At 41.5% G+C, this 25097-nt stretch overlaps 1 protein-coding gene across 1 annotated transcript in view; it reads left to right on the top strand.

Moving 5' to 3' along the window:
• The window catches only part of TDRD3 (tudor domain containing 3), a 414934-nt gene that overhangs the window by 310802 nt on the left and 79035 nt on the right, over positions 1-25097 (top strand). The window contains exons 9-10 of the mRNA XM_077297273.1: positions 7796-7952; positions 16771-16896. Coding sequence (XP_077153388.1) covers positions 7796-7952; positions 16771-16896 — 283 coding nt within the window. The remainder of the gene's footprint in view (positions 1-7795; positions 7953-16770; positions 16897-25097) is intronic.

Genomic DNA, 25097 nt, shown 5'->3' with positions numbered 1-25097 from the left:
GCACAGGAGAGGAGAGCTGCCGGGACAACGGAGATGCAGGGACCTGCAGGGACCGCGCGAGGAGGGTGAGTATGACAGGGGAAGCCCAGCTATGCATACAAGGACAGGGGAGGAAGGGGGGAGCCCATCCATGCATAGAAGGACACGGGATGATGGGGGAGCCCAGCCGTGCATACAAGGACTGGGGAGGATGGGGGAGCCCAGCCATCCATACAAGGACAGAGGGAGCCCAGCCATGCATACAAGGATGGGGAGGACGGGAGGAGCCCAGCCATGCATACAAGCACGGGGGAGCCCAGCCATGCATACAAGGATGGAAAGGGGGGAGTCACACAGAACAGGACAGGGATGAGGGGACAATGCATACCCGGCTTATACTCAAGTCAATAAGCTTACCCAGTTTTCCGAGGCAAAATTAGGCACCTCGGCTTATGCTCGGGTTGGCTTATACTCGAGTATATACGGTACTTACTAAACGGATATCCGTAAAAGAAAAATTACTGTGCGCCCGCAACTATATGACATTAACCATGGCTGTGTTCAATAGAAAAAAAATTGTAGTATGTGCTAGTTACTGCAGTATATTTTTACTTTTCCTAATTTAGTCCTATCAACTAATCAATTTTTTTTTGTTCTTTTTTCACACCAAAAACAACTGGAGGCCGATCAGTGCTGGTCATCGCTCGACGGCTGTAGGATATATACACTCACAGATTACTGCAGTATAATGTCCCCAATCTAGTCATATGGTGTATACTATCTGACACTTACCCTAACTAAATTCAGTAAAAAATACTGTAGTGGATGCTGATTACTACAGTAAATTTTTACTGCCCCTAATCTAGTCCTATCAACTAATGTAAATTATTTGATTTGATTTTTTTTTCACAGAGGAAAAAAAAACAACAACCAGAGGCCGATTAGTATGTGCGTCATCAACCAGCGCTCAACAGCTGTAGGACGCATGCATGGATGTGGTGCAAAAAGAAGATAAAAAAAAGACGGGAAAAATAAAAGTCTTTGCCAAAAGCGAGCATGTATGTCTGATCAGCGCCTCGGCGGTTGAAGGATGCACGCACTGAGGTGGTGCTAAGTGGGGAGAGCGAAAATATAGACACGGACAAAAAAATGGCCTGAAAAACAGCAAGCACGGGTGCCGATCAGTGATTCGCGTCAATGATCAGCACTCGGCTGCTGCACAAACTAAATGAAATCTGCCAAAAATCGAGTACTGATTAGCTCTTAGCGGCAGAAAGGGTGGATTAGACAGGGGGTTAGGAATAGGGTGAGATGGTGAAAATGGGGGATTGGAGTGGATTAGGAATGATCAGGAATGTGTCAAGAAGGGCTCAAGGATATCTTTCTTCAACAGAGGCAGCAATACCAGCAGTGATGGCACAGCAGTGATGGCACCACAAGGCGCAGCACTATACGACAGAGCAGCAGTAGGACCGTTCTGCACAAACCTAGAATGAAGAAGTGCAGGGCGGTCATACTGAGGTCAAATCGCCTCTGAGCACTCTGATTGATGCGATTGATGTCATCGTCCTATCGCACCAATCAGAGCTGGGCCTGGTGACACTACCATATCAGTCCACTTGGTCTGACAAAGATATGGAATAATAGGTTGGTGTTGTGCTGCTCTTACCTACAAATACATTTTATGTAAATGTCACTTGACTTGTTGTGGTTTTTGATTTGGCCGCTCTGTGGAATGGAGAATATAGATCATTTTCTCCCCGCTGCATTCGGCTGCGTGCAGGCGCTGGACAGCATAATAACGCTGTTAGCCTGCAGATTAACCCCATATTTTCAGGTTAACAGCATTATTCCTGGTCACAGGTTCCCTTTAAACCTTTCCATGCTGCATTCTCCTGTTCATACATCATATGCTAACCTGATGCACTCTACACAACTCTCGTAAGCCAACCTGATGTACATAACTTACGAATTCCAATCTAATGTACTCTACATAACTCACAGATGCCAACCTGATGCACTCTACACAACTCTCGTAAGCCAACCTAATGCACTCTACACAACTCTCGTAAGCCAACCTAATGCACTCTACACAACTCTCGTAAGCCAACCTAATGCACTCTACACAACTCTCGTAAGCCAACCTAATGCACTCTACACTACTCTCGTAAGCCAACCTGATGCACTCTACACTACTCGCATATGCCAACCTAATGCACTCTATACAACTCTCGTAAGCCAACCTGATGCACTCTACACAACTCGTGTATGCGAACCTGATGCACTCTATACAACTCTCGTAAGCCAACCTAATGCACTCTACACAACTCTTGTAAGCCAACCTGATGCAATCTACACTACTCGCGTATGCCAACCTGATGCATTCTACACAACTTACATATGCCACCACATTGAAGGATTCATAATACCAGGAAAACACTAGACCGATTCCAGTATAGGGTCAGTTGTGGAGGATTTACAACTTTTTAGGCTCTCCAAACACAACATAACAACCGAAGACCATTCCATCAAAGCTGCGTTCCATACGTCACTCCTTTCTTTTTCAAGTCCTGCCGTGTGCTAAAACAGTTCCTCCTTTCCACCGATGGAATATTGGCATAATCAGGAGAACTTGCACAACAAATTTTGTGGTTAATTTTCTAATCTTACCTTTATGAAAATAAAAAAAATGGGGCTAAAAGAACATTTTTGTGGAAAAAAATAGATTTTTTTTTTTTTTTTCACGGCTTAACGTAATAAATTTCTGTGAGCACCTGAATGTTCATGGTGCTCACCACACATCTAGGTAAATTCCCTCAGAGGTCTAGTTTCCAAAATGGGGTAATTTGTGGGAGGTTTCCACTGTTTAGGCACATCAGGGGCTCTCCAAACGCGCAATGGAGTCGTCTCTCTATTCCAGTCTTACTCGACTAAAAGTTTTTTGTTTAGACAAGCTCTTACTGAACTGATTTGTTACGTTGTTTCTGTGACTATGTTCACACATTGCGTTTTTGCTGCATTTTTTATGCAAATTTTAAGCTGGCTTTTACAGTATCATCAGAAGCTATAAGATTTCAGAAATCTCATGCACACACATTGTTTTTTTCCTGACTGAATTGGAAAACTGCTGCGCTTTTGCACACTGCAGGATGTCACCTTTTTTCAGTGTTTTGCATAGTTTTATACCCATAGAAAACAATGAGTAAGTGTAAAAATGCAGCAAAAACGCAGGTATCAGGTTTTGCTTCGTTATTGGTGCAAAAACCTAAGGAATTTGCATAATTTTTTTTGTTGGGGGGGGGGGGCACTAAACTTTATCAGCATGCACAACAAACTGCAGTGAAAAGTGCAGCAAATCCTGTGAGCATAGCCAAATTGTTAAAGTAAGTTTGCTAGCAGGACAAGACTTAGCTACTCTAGGTTCCAACTATTTTAAAGCCGTAACCAAAGACAGTTCACTGGTTATCGTGCGCCTTTTATTCCATATAGTTTTTCTACACTCTGCTTTTGGACACCCGCATCTGTGCTAATGTGGGGGGGGCAGAGACAGGGCCTTAGTCATGACCGAGGCCAGCTGTGTAGTCGTGACCTGGTCTCCCATCACATGAAGACAGTACTCATTGCTCTACATACCTGTGGCTTCACTTCCGGCATCGTCAAGGACTCTTTTGCGTTTCTGTAGGCTCCCTCTAGACGGGTTTGCTGAAATCGAGACAGTCCATTTCAACTTCAAATGAACAACTTGGTTTCCTTACACAGCACATCCATATTGATTATAGCATCATCAACACATTCCATTAAGCACACTTCTTCCTCTTCCCTGTACTCCTTTCTTTGTCATACGGCACATGCCCGGGTTGGACAGTATCATACGGTTCAATAGGCTCATCCCTGTCCAAACTTACTTTGCTTGGGGTTCCCTGAGCCGTTTCGCAACGTATCTGAGGGCATTTGCCTATGCTATAAGTTGCCACATGTGAGCGACCTGCCCTTCTGTATTGCCGTGATTGGGCTCCAACTTAGAACATTATGTGATCACTGCTTCTATAGCCCGTCCAGATGGTTCGGGCACCCTGGCTCGACGGACTCCTAGTGGAAGTCCTCCCTCCCTTAACTGCAGCTGACCCCTCCTAAAGTAAACTGCAGTGTATGAACTACCTAGAATCCATCAGCACTCCATCTTGTGGACTACCTGGGTACTGCACTTTCCCTATGTCAGAACTATTATACATAGCAAGACAAGTATATACCTTTATTCAAATATAGACAAAGGAAATTTAACACTAAAGAAGGGAGTGGAGTTTTTTTTCCTCATAATGCCACACTTCCCAAGGTTAAGCTTCCTTATGTGTGTCCAGTTCTTTGTTTCTTTTGTTTTTAGACTTTTATGTCACTTTGTTGATATTTTTCTCTTATAAGGCTGTCTCTCAATCAATAGATAATGATAGAAAGTAGTCTGATTTTTTTAAATACTTGTAATGCCTTTACTCATCGTTGATTATTCTATTGCTGAATATTGTGAAATTTATATAATTTTAATTGTATTTTTTAGTTTGTCATTACAGTATGTGTGTATGCGAAACTTATGTTCTCGACTAATTGCACACATATACATTTGATTTTCTTTTTTTGATAACAGTAAATTACATCCTCTAATTGTACACTTTGTTTTTAGGTCTCTATTATCATGTAACTGTTTTAGCACAGTGAGATTCATTTTGCATTTTCACATTAACAATAAAAAGTAAAATATAGATGTGATTTTTCTAGAAGTACAGTACAGACCAAAAGTTTGGACACACCTTCTCATTTAAAGATTTTTCTGTATTTTCATGACTATGAAAATTGTACATTCACACTGAAGGCATCAAAACTATGAATTAACACATGTGGAATTATATACAAAAAAGTGTGAAATTATGTCTTATATTCTAGGTTCTTCAAAGTAGCCACCTTATGCTTTGATGACTGCTTTGCACACTCTTGCCAAGAATGCCAAGAGTGTGCAAAGCAGTCATCAAAGCAAAAGGTGGCTACTTTGAAGAACCTAGAATATAAGACATAATTTCAGTTGTTTCACAATTTTTTGTTAAGTATATAAGTCCACATGTGTTAATTCATAGCTTTGATCCCTTCAGTGTGAATGTACAATTTTCATAGTCATGAAAATACAGAAAAATCTTTAAACGATAAGGTGTGTCCAAACTTTTGGTCTGTACTGTATAAAGCTTAGAATTAGATATAAGGACATCTAGAATTTTTTCCTTTTTTATTGGGGTCAACCTTTTGAATACAAGAGTTTCTGAAAGAGTACAGTAATTCATTTCAATTCATTTTCGTTTTTTCTTTGAGCTCATTCTTATTAGTGCAGCTAGTTTGATGTTTTTCAAAGTGGCTTGTGATTCATTCCAATGATTTTCTGTCTTTAGTGTATCCCACAAATAGGAAATTGGCTTGTGTCTGATTGCTGGGATCGCCACCTAGCAGTATAATATTAGGGCTGTGGAGCCCAATAAAAGTTTTTTCCTTTCTCCCAAACACAATTCTTTTGGCATCCTGTTTGTGTCTATTACAGCTTAAAGTGGTGTTCCCATTTAGAAAATGTGATACCTATCACTGCCATGCATTTTAAATAAATGCAGGCCTTAATCGAGACCCTCATCAGTTTAGAAAGCAGGGCTAAGTCCGGAATGGAGAAGTGGTTGTGCATGCACAGCTTTTCAGTGGAAGGTCTGAATATTCTGAACAAGCTGGTACTTGCATCTATCAGACATTTATGGAATATCCTATTACTCTCCCATAAATGTCCCAGTTGGGAACAGCTTTTTAAGTTAAGTGGCAAAGCCGCTTTCTCCTTGATTATAGAATCCCAAGTATTAGAAAGTGGTGGTATATTGTTGCATGTACGGTAGTTCCTTTTTTTGCTAAAGTGGTTATCTGGACATAGGTATTTAATGATCGATCAACACAATAGATTATTGATGGCATGTCGGTGTGGGTCCGACTGCTGGCGCCATCAACAATCTGATGATTTTTATTCCGGCGGCAGAAAGATGTAAACACTTTAAAGGGGACTGTTGAGCACCTTCTACACAAAAGAACAGGAGCTCCGCTGCAGTAGTCGGCAACAGCCGCTACACTTGAATTGGGCTGCGTTCAGCATTCAAAGTATTGTCAGCTATCTGGCTATGAAGCAAAAAGGAGCTTAGTGTTTGGGGCTCCGGCTGTAAGGACCCCCGACTTATATGCTATTGATTACCTATTTTGTATCTGGGTCATTAAATACCTATGCCTGGACAAATACTTTAATGCTGAATGATTATGAATCTTAGAAGAAATTCATGTGCACTTTCTAACAAATAGATACCTGCACAGGACAGTTTTTCAGGTCAGTGATATTCTTAGATGCTAGACGTCTAATCATAAGCACAATCATAAGGTTTTATGATGTGTGCCAATAGACCTGTCATACAAATTTTATTTCAGACAACCCCTTTAAATAATAATTTGTCTTTATAAGGCTTCTTTCACACTTCAGTTGTTTGGCATCAGTCTGCTCCGACATAGTGACGGATCGACGGATCCGTCACAATTGTTGAGAAAACGGTTCTAACGGATCAGTTTTTTTGACGGATCCGTTACTTGGGGGTTGTCTGGGAAAAGTATTTACTTTTTGGAGCATGCGCAATTGAAAAAGCGGATTGGGGCGACTGATCCGCCGAAATGACGGTCGCGACGGATCCGTCGCCCATAGGCGGCCATTCTAAGGAATGGCGGACGCGACGGATGCGTCGCGAACCGCCATTTCGGCGCAGACAAAAAACGTTATAATGTCCGTCAATGTCTAGATGACGTCCGCCAAATCTCGACGGATCCGTCACATGGCGGATGGAACGGATGACCATCCGCTACAATCCGTCACTAATGCATGTCTATGGGAAACTAGCGGATCCGCAAAAAAAAAAATGACGGATCCGCTATTTGACGAAAATGGCGGTTTCAAACTGACATCAAAAGACTGAAGTGTGAAAGAGGCCTAAGGTGCACAGTAATAATGATGTGATGTGTACCAGCTTATATGGCCATTATTTTGTTACAGTAAGTGAAATGTAACTATTGATCTGTACCTCAGGAGCGAAACATTATTTTTGAGAACAGTAGCTGAATTGTAAGTGCCCCACGACAATGGTGATATTGTTTCGATTAGACATGCTAATAAAACGCCATGTCTTGCTTAGCTTGTACATTTCTGGAATAGGTTTTCTATTCTAATTATCTAATTTTTTTTTGTTTTTAGTCATTTGATCCCAGTACCTTTTTACGATGGAAGATATGATTTGTCACTCAGTAATGTAATTGCATTTGATAATTGCTCTAGTCCTAACCAACTAAATATTGTGAGAAAAAAATACAGCGCTGAAGACTGAAAGATCAATATAAGATCTCCTCTTTAATGTGCAAATTGTTAGAGCGACAGTAAATCTTTCTAGCTTTTTTAAGCCCTGCACTGTGTTGTTTTTTTTCATGTCATTTCATGTTTTTATTAAAAAGACTACATTTCTCTGCAGATGTTCCATGTACGTCGTTTGAATGCTCCTTTTACTGTTTCTTTCAAAGCCTTTCTATTTTATCAGAGAATCATCATATTAAATAAATTATCTTGTTTTGGGGGATTTTGTGTTTTGATTCTTTGCATTGCTTTATTTAAATGCTTTGGGAAATCACCAGGGTGAATAGGTTTACAGTATTGAAAGTATTGTGCTTGAATACAGAATTTGGCCTAGCTTGTTTTTTATGTATTTTCATTTTATTAAAGGTTGATGAAAAGGCCCTGAGACACATCACAGAGATGGGCTTCAGCAAAGAAGCAGCCAGGCAGGCACTCATGGACTTCAGCAACAATTTGGAGGCAGCTCTAAATTTCCTTCTTGCTGGCAGCAAACCAAAGCCTGTTCAAGGACCCCCACCGCGAGGTATACATCATGTATCAGAATGAATGGCTGATGTCTACAAGTTGGAGCTTTATCTGATCATGTAACTTGGATTCTAGTTTCAGTCATATTGTCATTGTGTTTCATCAATTAACTCAATGTCCATTCTATCCACAATTGCATGGATTTTTTTTCATTTGTAGTCATATTTGATGACTAGGGTCATAATTTATAAGTTACAAGTACAAAATAAATGCATACTAAAGTAATATACTGTATTTTGCAGATTATAAGACATAACGTATTTCCATTATTCCATTTACTTCTTTAGTGGTCCACATTTGCGCTCACTCAAGCTGTATTGTGTTTTTCTTGCGTAGTAGTGCTCAAAACTAAACAATATTCCATGTGCAGTCTCACTATTAAATTGTAGAAAACTTGGCACTCAGGTAAATGTTGTAAGCAGATAATTTTATTGTGTGCATCAATCAAAAAATAAAGACAGATTGCAGTGTGCACAGGGTTAGGCAGAAATTAATGCTCAGGATCAGCAGCACACTGCTGCAGCATGTTATGCTGATCCTGAGCATTCTTTTGTGCCAGTAACCTTGTGCATACTACAATCTGTCCGACTGGCAAAGGTCATTGTAGTACAGAAACGTTGTCTTTTATTTTTGGATTGCCTGCACACAATAACATTATCTTCTTGCAACTTTACCTGAGTACCAAGTTTTCTACAAGATTTACATGGGATAGGATCCTACTTCAGCACCATCCACAGGAGTGCCGTAATTACCAATTTTGATCACTATTAATTTGTAACATAATAGAAATATATTCCCAAAATGTTTATCAGTGCCTTATTTGAAGCATACTTAAACTTATTTGTAATTTCAGTTATATTTGATTTTCAAGTGCTTCTGAGCAGGATAATAATCCTCCAATGGAAAAAAATATTTACTTGAGTTTAAAAAAAAACCAAAACCTTGTGTAGTCTGGACCTTCGAAAATTGTATTCATGCTATGATGAATCTGGAGTACAGATGCATAAACTCTCCTTACAGTGCACAAGTAGGATACATTGCCTTTCCATTGTTTTAACACATACACTACTCCCAAAAAGCTAAGGATATTTGGCTTTTGGGTGAAATTTCAGGATGAACCTAAAATGCACGCTTACCTTTTCAGGTCAACTTAATGTGACCGCCTCTACACTTTTGAATGCACATGTCCAACTGTTCAATGCTTCAGTACTTTATCACAACTTGCTGTTCTCTAACAAGGAGCTTAAAGACAAATATCACAACAGGTGTTTGACCCATGAATTGGCCGATAAATTTTGGGGGACTTCATGAGATCAAGATGACAATTGATGAACAGGACCTCGCTGTTGCGAGGTTTCAAGAAGGATGTTCTTAGACAGAAGTGGCCACTGAACACAGAGTGTCATAGGGTGTCATCAGCAGGTTGAGATGCAGAGAGACTGGAAGAGTTACAGAAAGGCAGAGAAGTGGACATTCTTTGGCCACATTCCTCACTGATGACCACTTAGTTGTGAACAATGCCCTTCCAGATGATGAATGCCACACAACTCCATGAACATTTAAGGGAGGTGAGAGGCACCTAAATGTCATGTCAAACCATTCAAAACTGTTTACATCAGCGTGGTCTGCGTGCTAGACTACCTGCAAGGCTACCTGACCACAGCACCAAGCACAGGCGTCATAATATTGCATGGGCCAGGGAGCATCTGCGCTGGATGAGGGACCAGTGGACCTCAGTATTGTTCACTGATGAAAATCTATTCACACTGAGCAGAAATGATGGCCCCCATTGATGTTGGACACATCAAGGAAAGCGCTATGTATCTGCCACTGTTGTCACCATACGAGTCTTTGGCGGTAGTGTTACAGTGTGAGCAGATGTGTCTAGTCAATACAGAACTGCCCTACACTTTGTAAATGGTACAGTCACAAGCCCCTACTACTTTAATAACATTAATCCAGTTACTGGGCCTCTGCACAGATAACACAGGACGACAATGCTCCAGCTCATCTAAGTTGTATCATTAGGTTTAAGCTGCTGGAGACTGGGGAACCTTAAATGGAGTGGCCTGCACTTTCTCCATACCTGAATCCCATAGAAAACCTATGGAATCAGCTGAGTCACCATATAGAGGCTCTTAACTCTCAACCCCAGAACCTCAATGACCTGAGGGCCGCCCTTTTTGTCTGCCTCAGCAGACAAAAAATCAACTGGTGAACAGCATGAGATGTCATTGTCAATCTGTAACTGATGCTCAAAGTCACATGACAAGTTATTGAGAAATTGACATTTTTGTTGGGGCATACCCATCACTGTTGTTGGCTTCTCTTTCAATAAATTGTTTGAGATGAGGAAATCACCATTGCAAGCTATTACGTAAATGACCTACTTTAAAGGGAACCTGTCAGCAGATTTTGCTGCTATAAGATGCAGCCACTGCCTTTCAGGGCTTATCTACAGCATTCTTTCTACCCAGACCTGCGACACCCATCGGACCGGACTGCTCCCCCGGGTGAGTATAATATAACTTATTTTTCTTCACTTGCAGGTCGGACCGGGGAGGGGGCTTATCTACAGCATTATAGAATGATGTAGATAACCCCTGAAAGGCAGTGGCTGCATGTTATAGTGGCAAAATCTGCTGACAGGTTCCCTTTAATGATAAGATATCACTATAGTGTGAACTTTTTCCGTTTTCCATAAATTTTGCCAGAAAGCCAAATATCCCTAACATTTTGTAAGTAGTGTAACTCTAATAACTTTGTAGGAAAATTGTCATATGTAGGCGTCTCACATGGCTGAACTGAAATAATTTAGCTATTTAGGATAACTGTCAACCTCTGTAGGATACGTCAAAGTTAAATAAACCATTATTTTTTACTTTAGCAGCTGAAATTCTAAAGCTTTAGAGTACATTTTACTTTTCCTGCTTACTTGCGTTATCCTTGATATGACTGTGAAGGTTATTTTTTTCCTTGTTAATCGATTTATAATACACTGGATTTGATATTCTCTTTATATAGTTGCAAGTGTTGTAAATTAATTTTTGGTTTAGAAGTTAGTATATCAGTATGCAATCTGAAGAGTACATTTCTAGCGTTCTTAAAAGGAGACTGTCAGCCCCCAAAACCACTAAGTAGACCACTTGTACGTGTATCTAGGGGACTGCAGTATAGATTTTAATGGTTTACTTGCCGGAAAAAAAAAATCCTATGCAAATGAGGGCTTCGATGCACCATTAAGGTGGCCAAGGACTCAGGTGGCCCCCTCAATTGGCCCCCTCAATTTTATCTTAATTGCTAGCGCTCGGCTTAACTGACAACTCAATCAGCGGCACTGCATGGACTTTGCAGCCATGCTAAGTGTCATTGTCGGCTCTCAACACTAGCTCTAGTCTGCAGACTGTAGGCAGGAGCCATGACACCATGTGAGCTCTGGTCCTGTATTGTCCATGCTGAGCTGCTGATTGAGTTCTGTCAATCAAGACATGATAAAGTTTTCAGCATGCAAATTGAGGAGGTGTAACAGTCACACCAAAGGTGTGCCCCCGAAACCCCTCATTTGCATAAGGAATTGTGAGTGTTTTTTTCTGGCAACTAAATGATTAAAATCTTTATTTGAGGTATGATTCTTATAGGGGCTAAGTCCCTTTAACCTTGGAGGTTGGTAATATACAAAATACATCTGAAAACCCATTGCAACTGCAGGGATCAGAGAGAAATGCAGCATCAGCCACAGCAGCTCCCTCTGTCACCCCCTCAGTAACCCCGAGATATGATTTTAGGGTGTTAATATCTTTCTATAACTTTTGATGATTTCATAAAAGCTTTTAGGCCTGTCATGGCTTCACTCTTATTAGTCCTTGACAACTACAGTAACATTGCAATTTTTATATTAGGGATCAAGCAATGATATCAGAGAAAACACTGAATTAATGTCCAAAATAACACAAATATAGAATATCTTTTGATTCTATACATGTGTAAAATTAATTGTATGTTTATGGTATTGCAGCAGTGATTATAACCCCACTATCTAAATATGGCAAACAGACTGGCACAGCCAACATACAATCCTTGGTGCTACATGCTCGCATAGCAAAACTGCATACACTACAAAAGCACCAGGAACTATATGTATACTAGCAGTGTAACGAGTAGATATAGCTTAAAATACAATTTTATTTCAGCTCCAAAACTACCCATTGGGAAGCCAATTGTGATGTGGAAGTAATATGCTTCTTTGTTCCTTGATGTTGGATTTGATACCATTTTTGATTTTGGAATATCGGCCTTAATATTTTCATATGAGTGCTTTAATAGAATTGTATTTGTCATGATGTCTATTAATGTGCACTGTTGCTATTGGTATACCTTGTGGTCATTACTTGATGGACTCATACAATAAAAGTAAATTGCCATTTAGATTCCACTTCAAAAAAATATTTAAAACTTAGATTTAACCCCTTAATCCCATATGACGTACTATCCCGTCGAGGTGACCTGGGACTTAATTCCCAGTAACGGGATAGTACGTCATATGCGATCGGCCGCGCTCACGGGGGGAGCGCGGCCGATCGCGGCCGGGTGTCAGCTGACTATCGCAGCTGACATCCGGCACTATGTGCCAGGAGCGGTCACGGACCGCCCCCCGGCACATTAACCCCCGCCACACTGTGATCAAACATGACGCAGTGTTCCGGCGGTATAGGGAAGCATCGCGCAGGGAGGGGGCTCCCTGCGGGCTTAACTGAGACCCCCGGCACAACGCGATGTGATCGCGTTGCTCCGAGCGTTTCTTACCTCCTATCCCTGCAGGCCCCGGATCCAAAATGGCCGCGGGGCTGCATCCGGGTCCTGCAGGGATTACTTCCGGGTCCAGTGCAGTCGCTGGTAAGCCTGCAGCGCTGCCAGTCAGATCGCTGATCTGACAGAGTGCTGTGCAAACTGTCAGATCAGCGATCTGTGATGTCCCCCGCTGGGACAAAGTAAAAAAGTTTAAAAAAAAAAAATTCCACATGTGTAAAAAAAAAAATAAAAATTCCTAAATAAAGAAAAAAAAATTATTCCCATAAATACATTTCTTTAATTAAATAAAAAAAACAATAAAAGTACACATATTTAGTATCGCCGCGTCCGTAACGACCCAACCTATAAAACTGTCTGACTAGTTAACCCCTTCAGTGAATACCGTAAGAAAAAATAAAGAGACAAAAAACAATGCTTTATTATCATACCGCTCAACAAAAAGTGGAATAACACGCGATCAAAAAGATGGTTATAAATAACCATGGCACCGCTGAAAACGTCATCTTGTCCCGCAAAAAACAAGCCGCCATACAGCATCATACGCAAAAAAATAAAAAAGTTATAGTCCTCAGAATAAAGCGATGCCAAAATAATTATTTTTTCTATAAAATATAGCTTTTATCGTATAAAAGCGCCAAAACATAAAAAAATGATATAAATGAGATATCGCTGTAATCATACTGATCCGACGAATAAAACTGCTTTATCAATTTTACCAAACATGGAACGGTATAAACGCCTCCCCCAAAAGAAATTCATGAATAACTGGTTTTTGGTCATTCTGCCTCACAAAAATCAGAATTAAAAGCGATCAAAAAATGTCATGTGCCCGAATATGTTACCAATAAAAACGTCAACTCGTCCCGCAAAAAACAAGACCTCATATGACTCTGTGGACCAAAATGTGGAAAAATTATAGGTCTCAAAATGTGGAGACGCAAAAACTTTTTTGCTATAAAAAGCGTCTTTTAGTGTGTGACAGCTGCCAATCATAAAAATCCGATATAAAAAACACTATAAAAGTAAATCAAACCCCCCTTCATCACCCCCTTAGTTAGGGAAAAATAATAAAATTAAAAAAATGTATTTATTTCCAATTTCCCATTAGGATTAGGGCTAGGGTTAGGGCTTGGGTTAGGGCTAGGGCTAGGGTTAGGGTTGGGGCTAGGGTTGGAGCTAAAGTTAGGGTTAGGGTTGGGGCTAAAGTTAGGGTTAGGGTTGGGGCTAAAGTTAGGGTTAGGGTTTGGATTACATTTACGGTTGGGATTAGGGTTAGGGGTGTGTCAGGGTTAGGGGTGTGGTTAGGGTTACCGTTGGGATTAGGGTTAGGGGTGTGTTTGGATTAGGGTTCCAGGTAGAATTGGGGAGTTTCCACTGTTCAGGCACATCAGGGGCTCTCCAAAAGCGACATGGCGTCCGATCTCAATTCCAGCCAATTCTGCGTTGAAAAAGTAAAACAGTGCTCCTTCCCTTCCGAGCTCTCCCGTGCGCCCAAACAGGGGTTTACCCCAACATATGGGGTATCAGCGTACTCGGGACAAATTGGACAACAACTTTTGGCATCCAAGTTCTCTTGTTATCCTTGGGAAAATAAAAATGTGGGGGCTAAAAATCATTTTTGTGGGAAAAAATTTTTTTTTATTTTCACGGCTCTGCGTTGTAAACTGTAGTGAAACACTTGGAGGTTCAAAGTTCTCACAACATATCTAGATAAGTTCCTTGGGAGGTCTAGTTTCCAATATGGAGTCACTTGTGGGGGGTTTCTACTGTACTGGGTACATCAGGGGCTCTACAAATGCAACGTGATGCCTGCAGACCAATCCATCTACAGTCATAGCCAAAAGTATTTACACCCTTGCAATTCTGTCAGATAATACTCAGTTTCTTCCTGAAAATGATTGCAAACACAAATTCTTTGGTATTATTATCTTCATTTAATTTGTCTTAAATGAAAAAACACAAAAGAGAATGAAGCAAAAAGCAAAACATTGATCATTTCACACAAAACTCCAAAAATGGGTCAGACAAAAGTATTGGCACCCTCAGTCTAATACTTGGTTGCACAACCTTTAGCCAAAATAACTGTGACCAACCGCTTCCGGTAACCATCAATAAGTTTCTTACAATGCTCTGCTGGAATTTTAGACCATTCTTTGGCAAACTGCTCCAGGTCCCTGATATTTGAAGGGTGCCTTCTCCAAACTGCCATTTTTAGATCTCTCCACAGGTGTTCTATGGGATTCAGGTCTGGACTCATTGCTGGCCACCTTAGAAGTCTCAAGTGCTTTCTCTCAAACCATTTTCTAGTGCTTTTTGAAGTGTGTTTTGGGTCATTGTCCTGCTGGAAGACCCATGACCTCTGAGGGAGACCCAGCTTTCCGAACATAACCGAACATAACTTGGGTGGTGTGTCACCTTGATAAAAAAAACCATAATTTTGCGACATGTATAGTTTAAATAACAAATATGTATAATTATAATTAACTTACTTGCTTAGTGACATCTTTGTTCATCTGTCAGTTGGTTTCTTTTGTTGGTCTTGCTATTATTTAACTTGTGTGGGGTGCCGTGAACTAAGATGATGGGTCTCCCCTGTACACTAATGCTGGGGTGCAGGGCAGATGATGGGTCCCTGCTGTACACTGATGCTGGGGTGCAGGGCAGATGTTGGGTCCCACCTGTACTCTGATGCTGGGGTGCCGGGCAGATGATGGGTCCCTCCTGTACACTGATGCTGGGGTGCAGGGCAGATGATGGGTCCCTCCTGTACACTGATGCTGGGGTGCAGGGAAGATGATGGGTCCCTGCTGTACACTGATGCTGGGGTGCAGGGCAGATGTTGGGTCCCACCTGTACACTGATGCTGGGGTGCAGGGCAGATGATGGGTCCCTTCTGTGCACTGATGCTGGGGTGCAGGGCAGATGCTAATCACTAGCTTATAATTAGAAGTGTCCTGTGACTGTCCAGGACATTAGTGAAAGTCCTTTGCTTTTCTCCCTCCGGCCCTTGGTGTACTCTACAATACCCCCAGTCATTCTAGTGGCGGCACCAGGGGCAGTGTGCGACAATGGCAGGCGCCCTCCATACATAGCGTGTGATGAGCTCCTCTGAGGATTTTTGTTCACTTCCTTTCCTCTGAACTGGCCTGGGATCGCTTCCTCGGAGCACACGTAGCTCCGTCAGTAATGGCTCAAGTGTGTGTGTGTTTCCCCCCCGGGAGGGGGTTGGGAGCATGAGCCGTGGCCAGAGTCCACCTGCTTCCTCCTGCCGCTGGGAGGCCATGCATTGCTGGCTGCGGTGACGGAGAGTGAAGCGCGATGAGCAGCTCTCCGCGGCTCCGCTCCGTGCTCTCCGCCAGCCGTGCTCTGCAGCAGGCCGCCCCCTCCGCTGTGCAGCCAGCCTGCCTGTGCCGCCGCCGACCTCCTGCTCACTGGCGCTCACTTTCTGCTTCTAGGGTGGATCCATGCCGTGTACACTCCAGCAGACTTCCGAACTTCCGGCCGGCGCAGCAGGGAGCAGCGCAACGCCGCCCCAAACAACAGAGCTCCGGCGCAGAGCGTCTAGGCCTGGGACTTCCGGGAGCTGTGCCGGGTCTACCGGAAGTCCCAGGCCTAGACGCTCTGCGCCGGAGCTCTGTTGTTTCGGCCTACAGGCCTCCTGCATGGCATCCGATCCGATAAAAAATCGGAACGGCTTGCCATGCAATTTAAGGATGCAATTTCTATGGGGCCGCGGCCGGCGGCCGCGTGTCACTGAAAATGACTACGCGTGTCAGCACTGACACGCGTGTCATAGGTTCGCCATCACTGGTTTACATCAAGCAGATATATAGGAGTTCTTTTTGCATGCCACCAACTTCTTCCACCCTTTTGTTTTTGTACATGTTGAACAGGTAATGTAGATTTTGTTGAAGAGTTTTGAATGAACAATTTAGGTAATGATCCTGAATAAAAACCAAAATACAATTTAACTGTGAGATATTTAATGTACTTTGTGTTACGGACAGGTAAAGGGAAAGGTCGTGGAAGAACACGGGCAGAAGCGGACGATGAACTATCAAATGCTAGACCTTCTGCACCTAGTACACTGTTTGACTTTCTTGAGTCCAAAATGGGAACTTTTTCACTAGAAGGTATGATGCACATTTATTTTAGATTTTATATATAGACTATTTTTTGTTTAGTTTTTTTAGCCTTCTGGTCTTATATTTATAACAAGAAACATTTAAAGCTGTATTTTTAAGACTATAAAAAATGTTCACATCTAATTTAAGCCCACTGCTTGAACAAACATAGTACTTTAAAAGGCTTCCTCAAGTTATCATGTGGTTTGCAGTAAGTAATTTTGTTTGCACTCTATGTAGTAGAGAAATTGAGTACTTAACAATTTATTAAAAATCAAAGTTTCTTGAGTGGAATGTAGATGATTCTCAGTCTGGAGAATTTCAGTGAAGGACAGTTAAAAAAAAAAAAAAGAAAAAGAAAGAAAAGATTCCTACGCTACCATTCATTTCAGGGTCATTCCATATCAAGTGAACCAATGATTTTTACCACTATATTTTTAATTCTTTTGAGATTTTGTTATTTGGTAATAGGGTGTCAGAGAATGCAAAATGTGAAGAAGAAAAAATTCTAGATATTTTTTTTTATTTTTTATTGATTTTCAAAGTTCGGAAAAAGTGCGAATTTCGGTGTTGCCTGCCTTTACATTTCTCCCCATAACTCAGGCTAGAAAAGAGATAGAGAAACAAAATAAACACCATTCTACTCAGAACTCCACAGGCTTTCACCAGATATGTCACAAGAGTATCTTTGATAATATTTTACCTATGCGAACGCAAGCGCAAAACTTTAAAACGCATTTCCGAAAAAAACGTTTAATTTAAAAATTTCAAAAACTGCACATGTGCCTGCTATGCTCCTAGCCACATCTGTACCAAAAAACATGTTGGGATCGTGATGGGATCATATTTTAAAAAATAAGACTATTACAGTGTCAGTTCAAAAATCTTGATTTCAGATCTGTTCAGCCTGTGGTCTAACAGTGTGGGGTCTAGATTTACCAAATAATCCATGATTTTTAGATATTACTGTATTATTTTATTATGTTACCACTTAGAAGCAGGAGAGGACAGAGGAGAAGCTTTGTTAGGGCTGAGGATGACCAGGGGTAGACGGTGACTGCAAAGCAGATGACAGGCCGGCAGCTCCAGCCTCCACAGGCCGTATTCACACCAAATCTTATCACCCAGGCAACTCCTCAAATGGAGGGAGAAACATATTCTTAACATCCAGTTCATGTATTGTTCAAACCAGGACTACGAAGAGGAGGAGGAGAGTTTGTTATAACATCGGTTACAGGAAGCAGAACCCATCACAGGGACTCAGCAATACTAGACTGTCATCCCATGTAGTGGAAATAAAGACAGTGACGTCCATGACGTGGTAGAAGGCGGCAAAAGATCGGCAATGGATGACACAACTGGTGATGTGACCTGTGAATATGATCAGCGCTGGCGGCTACTGGACTCTCCAAAGATTGTGAAAATGAAGACGTAGAAGTGACTTTTCTGCACCTTCTGGTCCAGCGCCGTCCTTTGTGTATCCAAGAAAACCAGACATTGTAAAAGTGAACAAAAATCAGATCTAACTCAGGTGGAGCCGAGCACCATGACAGGCCGTCCATACTCTGACACAAAAGGAGACGGCCATTGCTAGTGAGCGCTGATGGACAAGGTCACATTTCATCCTCTAGAAGGGACACTGATTATAGAAGGCCAGTGTAAAAACCTACTATTAATTGTTTGATTAGTTCATATTTTATAGTACGAGGATTTAACTACTGGACTATTCTTCTTAAACACTTCAGAAATGACATGTTTAGTGATATAGTAGAAAAAAAAATTGTTCCATGTATAAATAGGTGGTAGAAATATTGGTTCTTTTAATCTTGTTTTTAACATATAATTAGGATCAGACTATTTAGAAAACCACACTTGAGGATGTGATCACCTTTTATCTTTTGGCTTGTTCAATGAATTCAGGTTTAAAATGCTGAGCAAGTTATGATGATTAAGATGTATTTATCCTGGCACTTTGGTATTTGTTTTTTGTGTTCCTTTATTGTTACATATAAATGTTGAATGCAGTAAGTTGTAATTTGAAAAGAAAAAAGGAAGAAACTCACACAAACATAAAATCAGATGATTCAAGGCTTAAAAAAAAAAATACAAATTTGATAGATCCCAAGTTGAATCCCTGTACAAATATAAACAAGGACACGAGTAACACACATGCATGTTTTCACAATTTTAAAACATACGTTTTTTTCAGAATTGCGCATCAAAATTTTTAATTTGATTTCTCCAAAACAAAATATAAAGAAACATAGTCTTGTGACATATCAAATGAAAGCCAGTACCGTTCTGAGAAAAATGATGCCTCTCCCACCTCTATATCTTAATTCTAGCCCGAGATATGATAAAAAATGTAAAGCCATACCAGGCCAAAATCCGCGCTTTTTCAAAACTTTAAAAATCTGTAAAAAATTAACTGATGAAGAAAAAAATTCTAAACTTTTAATTTGTAATTAACTAAAGTTGTACTTCATAAAAACAAAAAATAAAAAAAATCTAAAGACGTAAGGTAAAAAAAATATTCATATTTGGATCACTTGATATGGAATGACCCTTCAGAGGACAGGAATTACACTTTTTCTGCATAACCTGTATCCAGCATTTTTCACCATTTTTCACATCTGCATGCGCCTTTTCTGATTTTCAGTTCTCCCTGAGCTAGTGGGAGAAGACTAGCTGCTATGATGTCTCACTGACAAATACATAGAGCTAATGAAGCATTGCTGGGCTCCTGTCTACCTGTAACACATATTCAGACGCAGCATGGAGCAATGTGTTTGTGAGTCCAGCTCTGTGGTGAGATAAACACTTATTAGAAAGCAGCAGCACAGTCTTTGTGTTTCTCTCTCTTTCCTTCCTTCCTCTCTTTTTCATTTCCATGTCTCCATAGACTTCAATAGGCAGCTGTAATTTGATCCCTCAGTCAGCTGCCAGTCTGTCTTGTGGTGAGCGAGATTCATTTTATTTGTTTTTCTGTGTAATAATGGATTCAGGATGTTGGGAGGAAATGGCGCAAACTTTAAAAATAATCTGAATGAACTGATACTATCGTGCAAAACAGCTAGGAAAGGGGGTATGGAAAAAAGTTATAGGCCTAGACTCTGCATAAAATATAATACATGATTCAATGTATGATGGGATATTAGCATTAATAAAAATGATTGAATAAAAGGTTTTCTTCAGACCGTAAAATACAGACATTAATGCAATTATGCCACTTAAAGTGAAGTAGGTAATTGTATTATTATATGCTGATAACAATGTGTACCTGTAAGGATAGGGCAATTAAAATGTGCATTAGGTAAATACTGCTCTTATTGATCCCCAGGAATAGTCAGTAATCAGTGGATACATAAAAGTGGCAGACTTGCCATTCCAAGGGAAAATCCCGCATTAACTAAAAAAAAAGTTAAAAGTCATATTGTGGGAAACGGTTCATTCCTCTTCATCCAAGTGAGATGGGGAGTGTACCCTGATGAAGTGATGAAGGGGGACTGTGAACTGTGGAACTTTGTTTCCTGAAACGCGTAGTATCAATTCATTCAGTTATTTAGTACCTGTACTATCACACAGGACCACCTCCAACTGTCAGCAGCATCCAGCCAGTCCTATCTCCCTTTTTGAGCACTAGTGTTCTATGCCTATTTCACTTATAGAAAAATAATCTACCGGTATTTCTTTGATGAGACTTTTTACATAGTTTATTCTATTTGCTTGTACTTTGTTTGAAAAGACAATGATCGTTTAAATAAATTCTGGAATGACTGACGTCAGTTAGTTACCTTGTTTTTTTTTGTCTGTTTGTTTGTTAAGATACATTTCTCCTTTAAGATTTTATCTAGTCATACATCTCTTTATTACATACAAACAGAGGCTGTGGGCGCTCTGTACAGTTCTTTGTTTCCTGTGACGCATCAAGTTAAATGCACTGCAATATATTCCCCGAGAGTACAGATAACCGTGCGTGTAAACAAAGTGTACCATCTTGGAGGTTAGAACATTTTGATCTGTAGGGAAGATTGATTGCTCCTTCCAAGAAATTTTACCAATAAAGTGTTGTGATAAAGCATGTAGAATTAACTAATTAGTTGTATGTATTTCCAGCTGGTAAGGGTCCTTGTTTCTATTCTTTTCTTGTAACAGTCGGCATGCTTCCTAATTAGGCGAGTTGCTGTTTGATTTGGACTTGATACATTTTCCTTTAGAATACCATTATATTTAGAAGGCTATAATTTGGATTATTTAGAACTTTGGTGAATTCTGTAAAAGTACAAAATTAAAGAGTTCAGTGATTGATTTTATACACGTCACGCCTAAGATTAGCTTGTAGGTTGTCCATTTTACGAATAAACAACATACAAATTGGGCAAATCTTTCCTTTACTTCAGCTACAAACTTTACTACATACAGAATGTTGTTATAGATCAGACATGTAATAAGTCCCTGTGTATTTTCCAATACGGTTTATAAAAGATATAACTACTTTTAAAATGTTAATCTTCTTGGATAATTCATATCTGTTTGTTAAAGGTTGATTTGATTCTCTTATTACATTGTCACACTTATACAGACAGCCCATCATGCTAAGAAGATGATTGTGATAGGATTTACTTTTGTTGTTGCAGTTGCAGGAAATCATTTTACAGTTCTTTTCACATTACTACACCCATCATATAATAAAATAACTGTGCCGATCTCCCAGGACTTTTCACGCTCCACACTTAGCCTTCCCCTAGCAGCGGTACTTCCTAGACCGCTGTCACACTAGTGAGACAGTGGAGAACCTGATTTCAGTCGACTCCAATCTTCCTTTCCCAAAGGGACACACCTATTATCACTAAATTTGACATGATTTTTTTCTAGTTAAATACAGTGCCTTGCGAAAGTATTCGGCCCCCTGGAACTCTTCAACCTTTTTCCACATATCATGTTTCAAACATAAAGATACCAAATGTAAATTTTTGGTGAAGATTCAAAAACTGAAAAGTGGGGCGTGCAATATTATTCGGCCCCTTTACTTTCAGTGCAGCAAACTCACTCCAGAATTTCATTGTGGATCTCTGAATGATCCAATGTTGTGCTAAATGCCTAATGATGATAAATATAATCCACCTGTGTGTAATCAACTCTCCGTATAAATGCACCTGCTCTGTGATAGTCTCAGGGTTCTGTTTGAAGCACAGAGAGCATCATGAAGACCAAGGAACACAACAAGCAGGTCCCTGATACTGTTGTGGAGAAGTTTAAAGTCGGACTTGGATACAAAATGATTTCCAAAACTTTAAACATCCCAAGGAGCACTGTGCAAGCGATCATATTGAAATAGGAGTATCATACCACTGCAAATTATTATCATTATTATTTATTGTTATAGCGCCATTTATTCCATGGCGCTTTACATGTGAGGAGGGGTATACATAATAAAAACAAGTACAATAATCTTAAACAATACAAGTCATAACTGGTACAGGAGGAGAGAGGACCCTGCCCACTAAGGCTCACAATCTACAAGGGATGGGTGAGAATACAGTAGGTGAGGATAGAGCTGGTCATGCAGCGGTTTGGTTGATCGGTGGTTACTGCAGGTTGTAGGCTTGTCGGAAGAGGTGGGTCTTCAGGTTCTTTTTGAAGATTTCGATGGTAGGCGAGAGTCTGATGTGTTGTGGTAGAGGGTTCCAGAGTAGGGGTGATACGCGAGAGAAATCTTGTATGCGATTGTGGGAAGAGGAGATAAGAGGGGAGTAGAGAAGGAGATCTTGTGAGGATCGGAGGTTGCGTGTAGGTAAGTACCGGGAGACGAGGTCACAGATGTATGGAGGAGACAGGTTGTGGATGGCTTTGTATGTCATGGTTAGGGTTTTGTACTGGAGTCTCTGGGCAATGGGGAGCCAGTGAAGGGATTGACAGAGGGGAGAGGCAGGGGAATAGCGGGGGGACAGTTGGATTAGTCGGGCAACAGAGTTTAGAATAGATTGGAGGGGTGCGAGAGTGTTCAAGGGGAGGCCACAGAGCAGGAGGTTGCAGTAGTCAAGGCGAGAGATGATGAGGGCATGGACTAGGGTTTTTGCAGATTCTTTATATTTTTGAGTTGAAGTCGGCAGGAAGTGGAAAGGGCTTGGATATGTGGTTTGAAGGAGAGATCAGCGTCAAGGATTACCCCGAGGCAGCGAGCTTGTGGGACTGGGGAGAGTGGTCAACCGTTTACTGTAATGGTTAGGTTCGTTGGGGGGGTCGCGTGAGATGGGGGAAAGATGATGAATTCTGTTTTGTCCATGTTAAGTTTCAGAAATCTAGCGGAGAAAAAGGATGAAATAGTGGACAGACATTGAGGGATTCTGGTTAGTAGGGAGGTGATATCTGGTCCAGAGATGTAGATCTGTGTGTCATCAGCATAGAGGTGATACTGAAAGCCATGAGATTTTATGAGCTGTCCCAGGCCAAAGGTGTAAATGGAGAAGAGCAGGGGCCCAAGGACTGAACCTTGTGGGACTCCGACAGATAGGGGGCGAGGTGAGGAGGTGGTGTGTGAGTGGGAGACGCTGAATGTCCGGTCTATTAGGTATGATGAGATCCAGGATAGGGCCAAGTCTGTGATGCCAAGGGATGAGAGGGTCTGTAATAATAGGGAATGGTCCACTGTGTCAAAGGCAGCCAACAAGTCGAGGAGGAGGAGAACAGAGTAGTGTCGCTTGCTCTTGGCGGTTAAGAGGTCGTTGGTGACCTTAGTTAGGGCAGTTTCAGTGGAATGGTGTGACCGGAAGCCAGATTGTAAGCGGTCAAAGAGGGAGCAAGAAGAGAGATGGGAGGACAGTTCAAGGTAGACGTGTTATTCCAGTAGTTTGGAGGCATAAGGGAGAAGTGATATAGAGCGATAGCTAGATACAGAGAATGGGTCAAGAGAGGGCTTTTTGAGGATAGGTGTGATGGAGGCATGTTTAAAGCTTGAGGGGAAAACACCAGTTGTTAGTGATAGGTTGAAGAGATGGGTTAGGGTTGGGATGAAGACTGTGGTGAGGTTTGGGATGAGGTGGGATGGGAGCGGGTCAAGCGTACAGGTGGTGAGATGCGATCTTGAGAGTAGAGTGGAGAGTTGAACTTCTGTAATGGTAAAGAAGTTGGTTTTGGAGGTGGAGGGCAGGGAAGTCTGGAGGAAGGGCTCTGGGGCTTGTTGACCAAAACTGTCTCTGATGCTATCAATCTTCTGCTTGAAGAATGAGGCAAAGTCTTCAGCGGAGATAAGTGTGGAGGGAGGAGGTGCTGGGGGACGGAGGAGAGAATTGAACTTGTTGAATAACTGTTTAGGGTTGTGAGACAGGGAGGATATGAGAGATGAGAAGTAGGTTTGTTTAGCTGTGGGGAGTGTGGTCTTGAAAGTAGTGAGGGACTGTTTGAATGCGATAAAGTGGTCGTTGGAGTGGGATCTTTTCCATCTGCGTTCAGCAACCCTGGAAGCTCGCCTCAGTTCTTTGGTCAGGCTGGTGTTCCAGGTCTGTCTGTTGATTTTGCGAGCTTTGGTATGTGTAAGTGGGGCAGCAGATTCCAAAGCTACAGCTATTGTGGTGTTATATAGAGCGGCAGCGTCATCCGCATTGTGTATGGAACTTATGTCTGTGAGAGGGAGGAGGGATTCAGAGAATGAATGTAGATCAAGATGTTTAAGATTTCTGCGAGGATTTGAAAGTTTGTGGGGTGGGGATTGTAGATATGGAGTGGAGAGAGATGAGAATGTGAGAAGGTGGTGGTCAGAGAGTGGAAGAGGTGAGTTAGAGAGGTTAGATAGGGAGCAGAGGCGGGTGAAGATGAGGTCCAGTGTGTGACCATCTTTGTGAGTGGCTGCAGAAGACCATTGAGTCAGGCCAAAGGAGGAAGTGAGAGATAGAAGTTTAGTGGCAGTTGAGAGGGAAGTGTCAATGGGGATGTTGAAATCGCCCATGATGATAGTGGGGATGTCCGCAGAAAGGAAATGAAGTAGCCAGGTGGTGAAGTGGTCAAAGAAGGTGGTGGCTGGCCCTGGGGGGCGGTAAATGGCAGCCGGTTGGAGGGGGAGTAGATGCGCACAGAGTGAGCCTCAAAGGAAGGGAGGGTAACAGAGGGTGGCAGTGGGATTGGGGTGAAGGAGCAGTTATCTGACAGGAGAAAACCAACTCCTCCGCCATGCTTGCTGCTGGGGCGGGGTGTGTGAGAAAGGTGGAAGCCAC

This window comes from Ranitomeya variabilis, chromosome 3, assembly GCF_051348905.1.
Source record: "Ranitomeya variabilis isolate aRanVar5 chromosome 3, aRanVar5.hap1, whole genome shotgun sequence".
Classification (NCBI taxonomy): domain Eukaryota; kingdom Metazoa; phylum Chordata; class Amphibia; order Anura; family Dendrobatidae; genus Ranitomeya; species Ranitomeya variabilis.
This window is presented reverse-complemented; position numbering and strand designations above follow the sequence as displayed.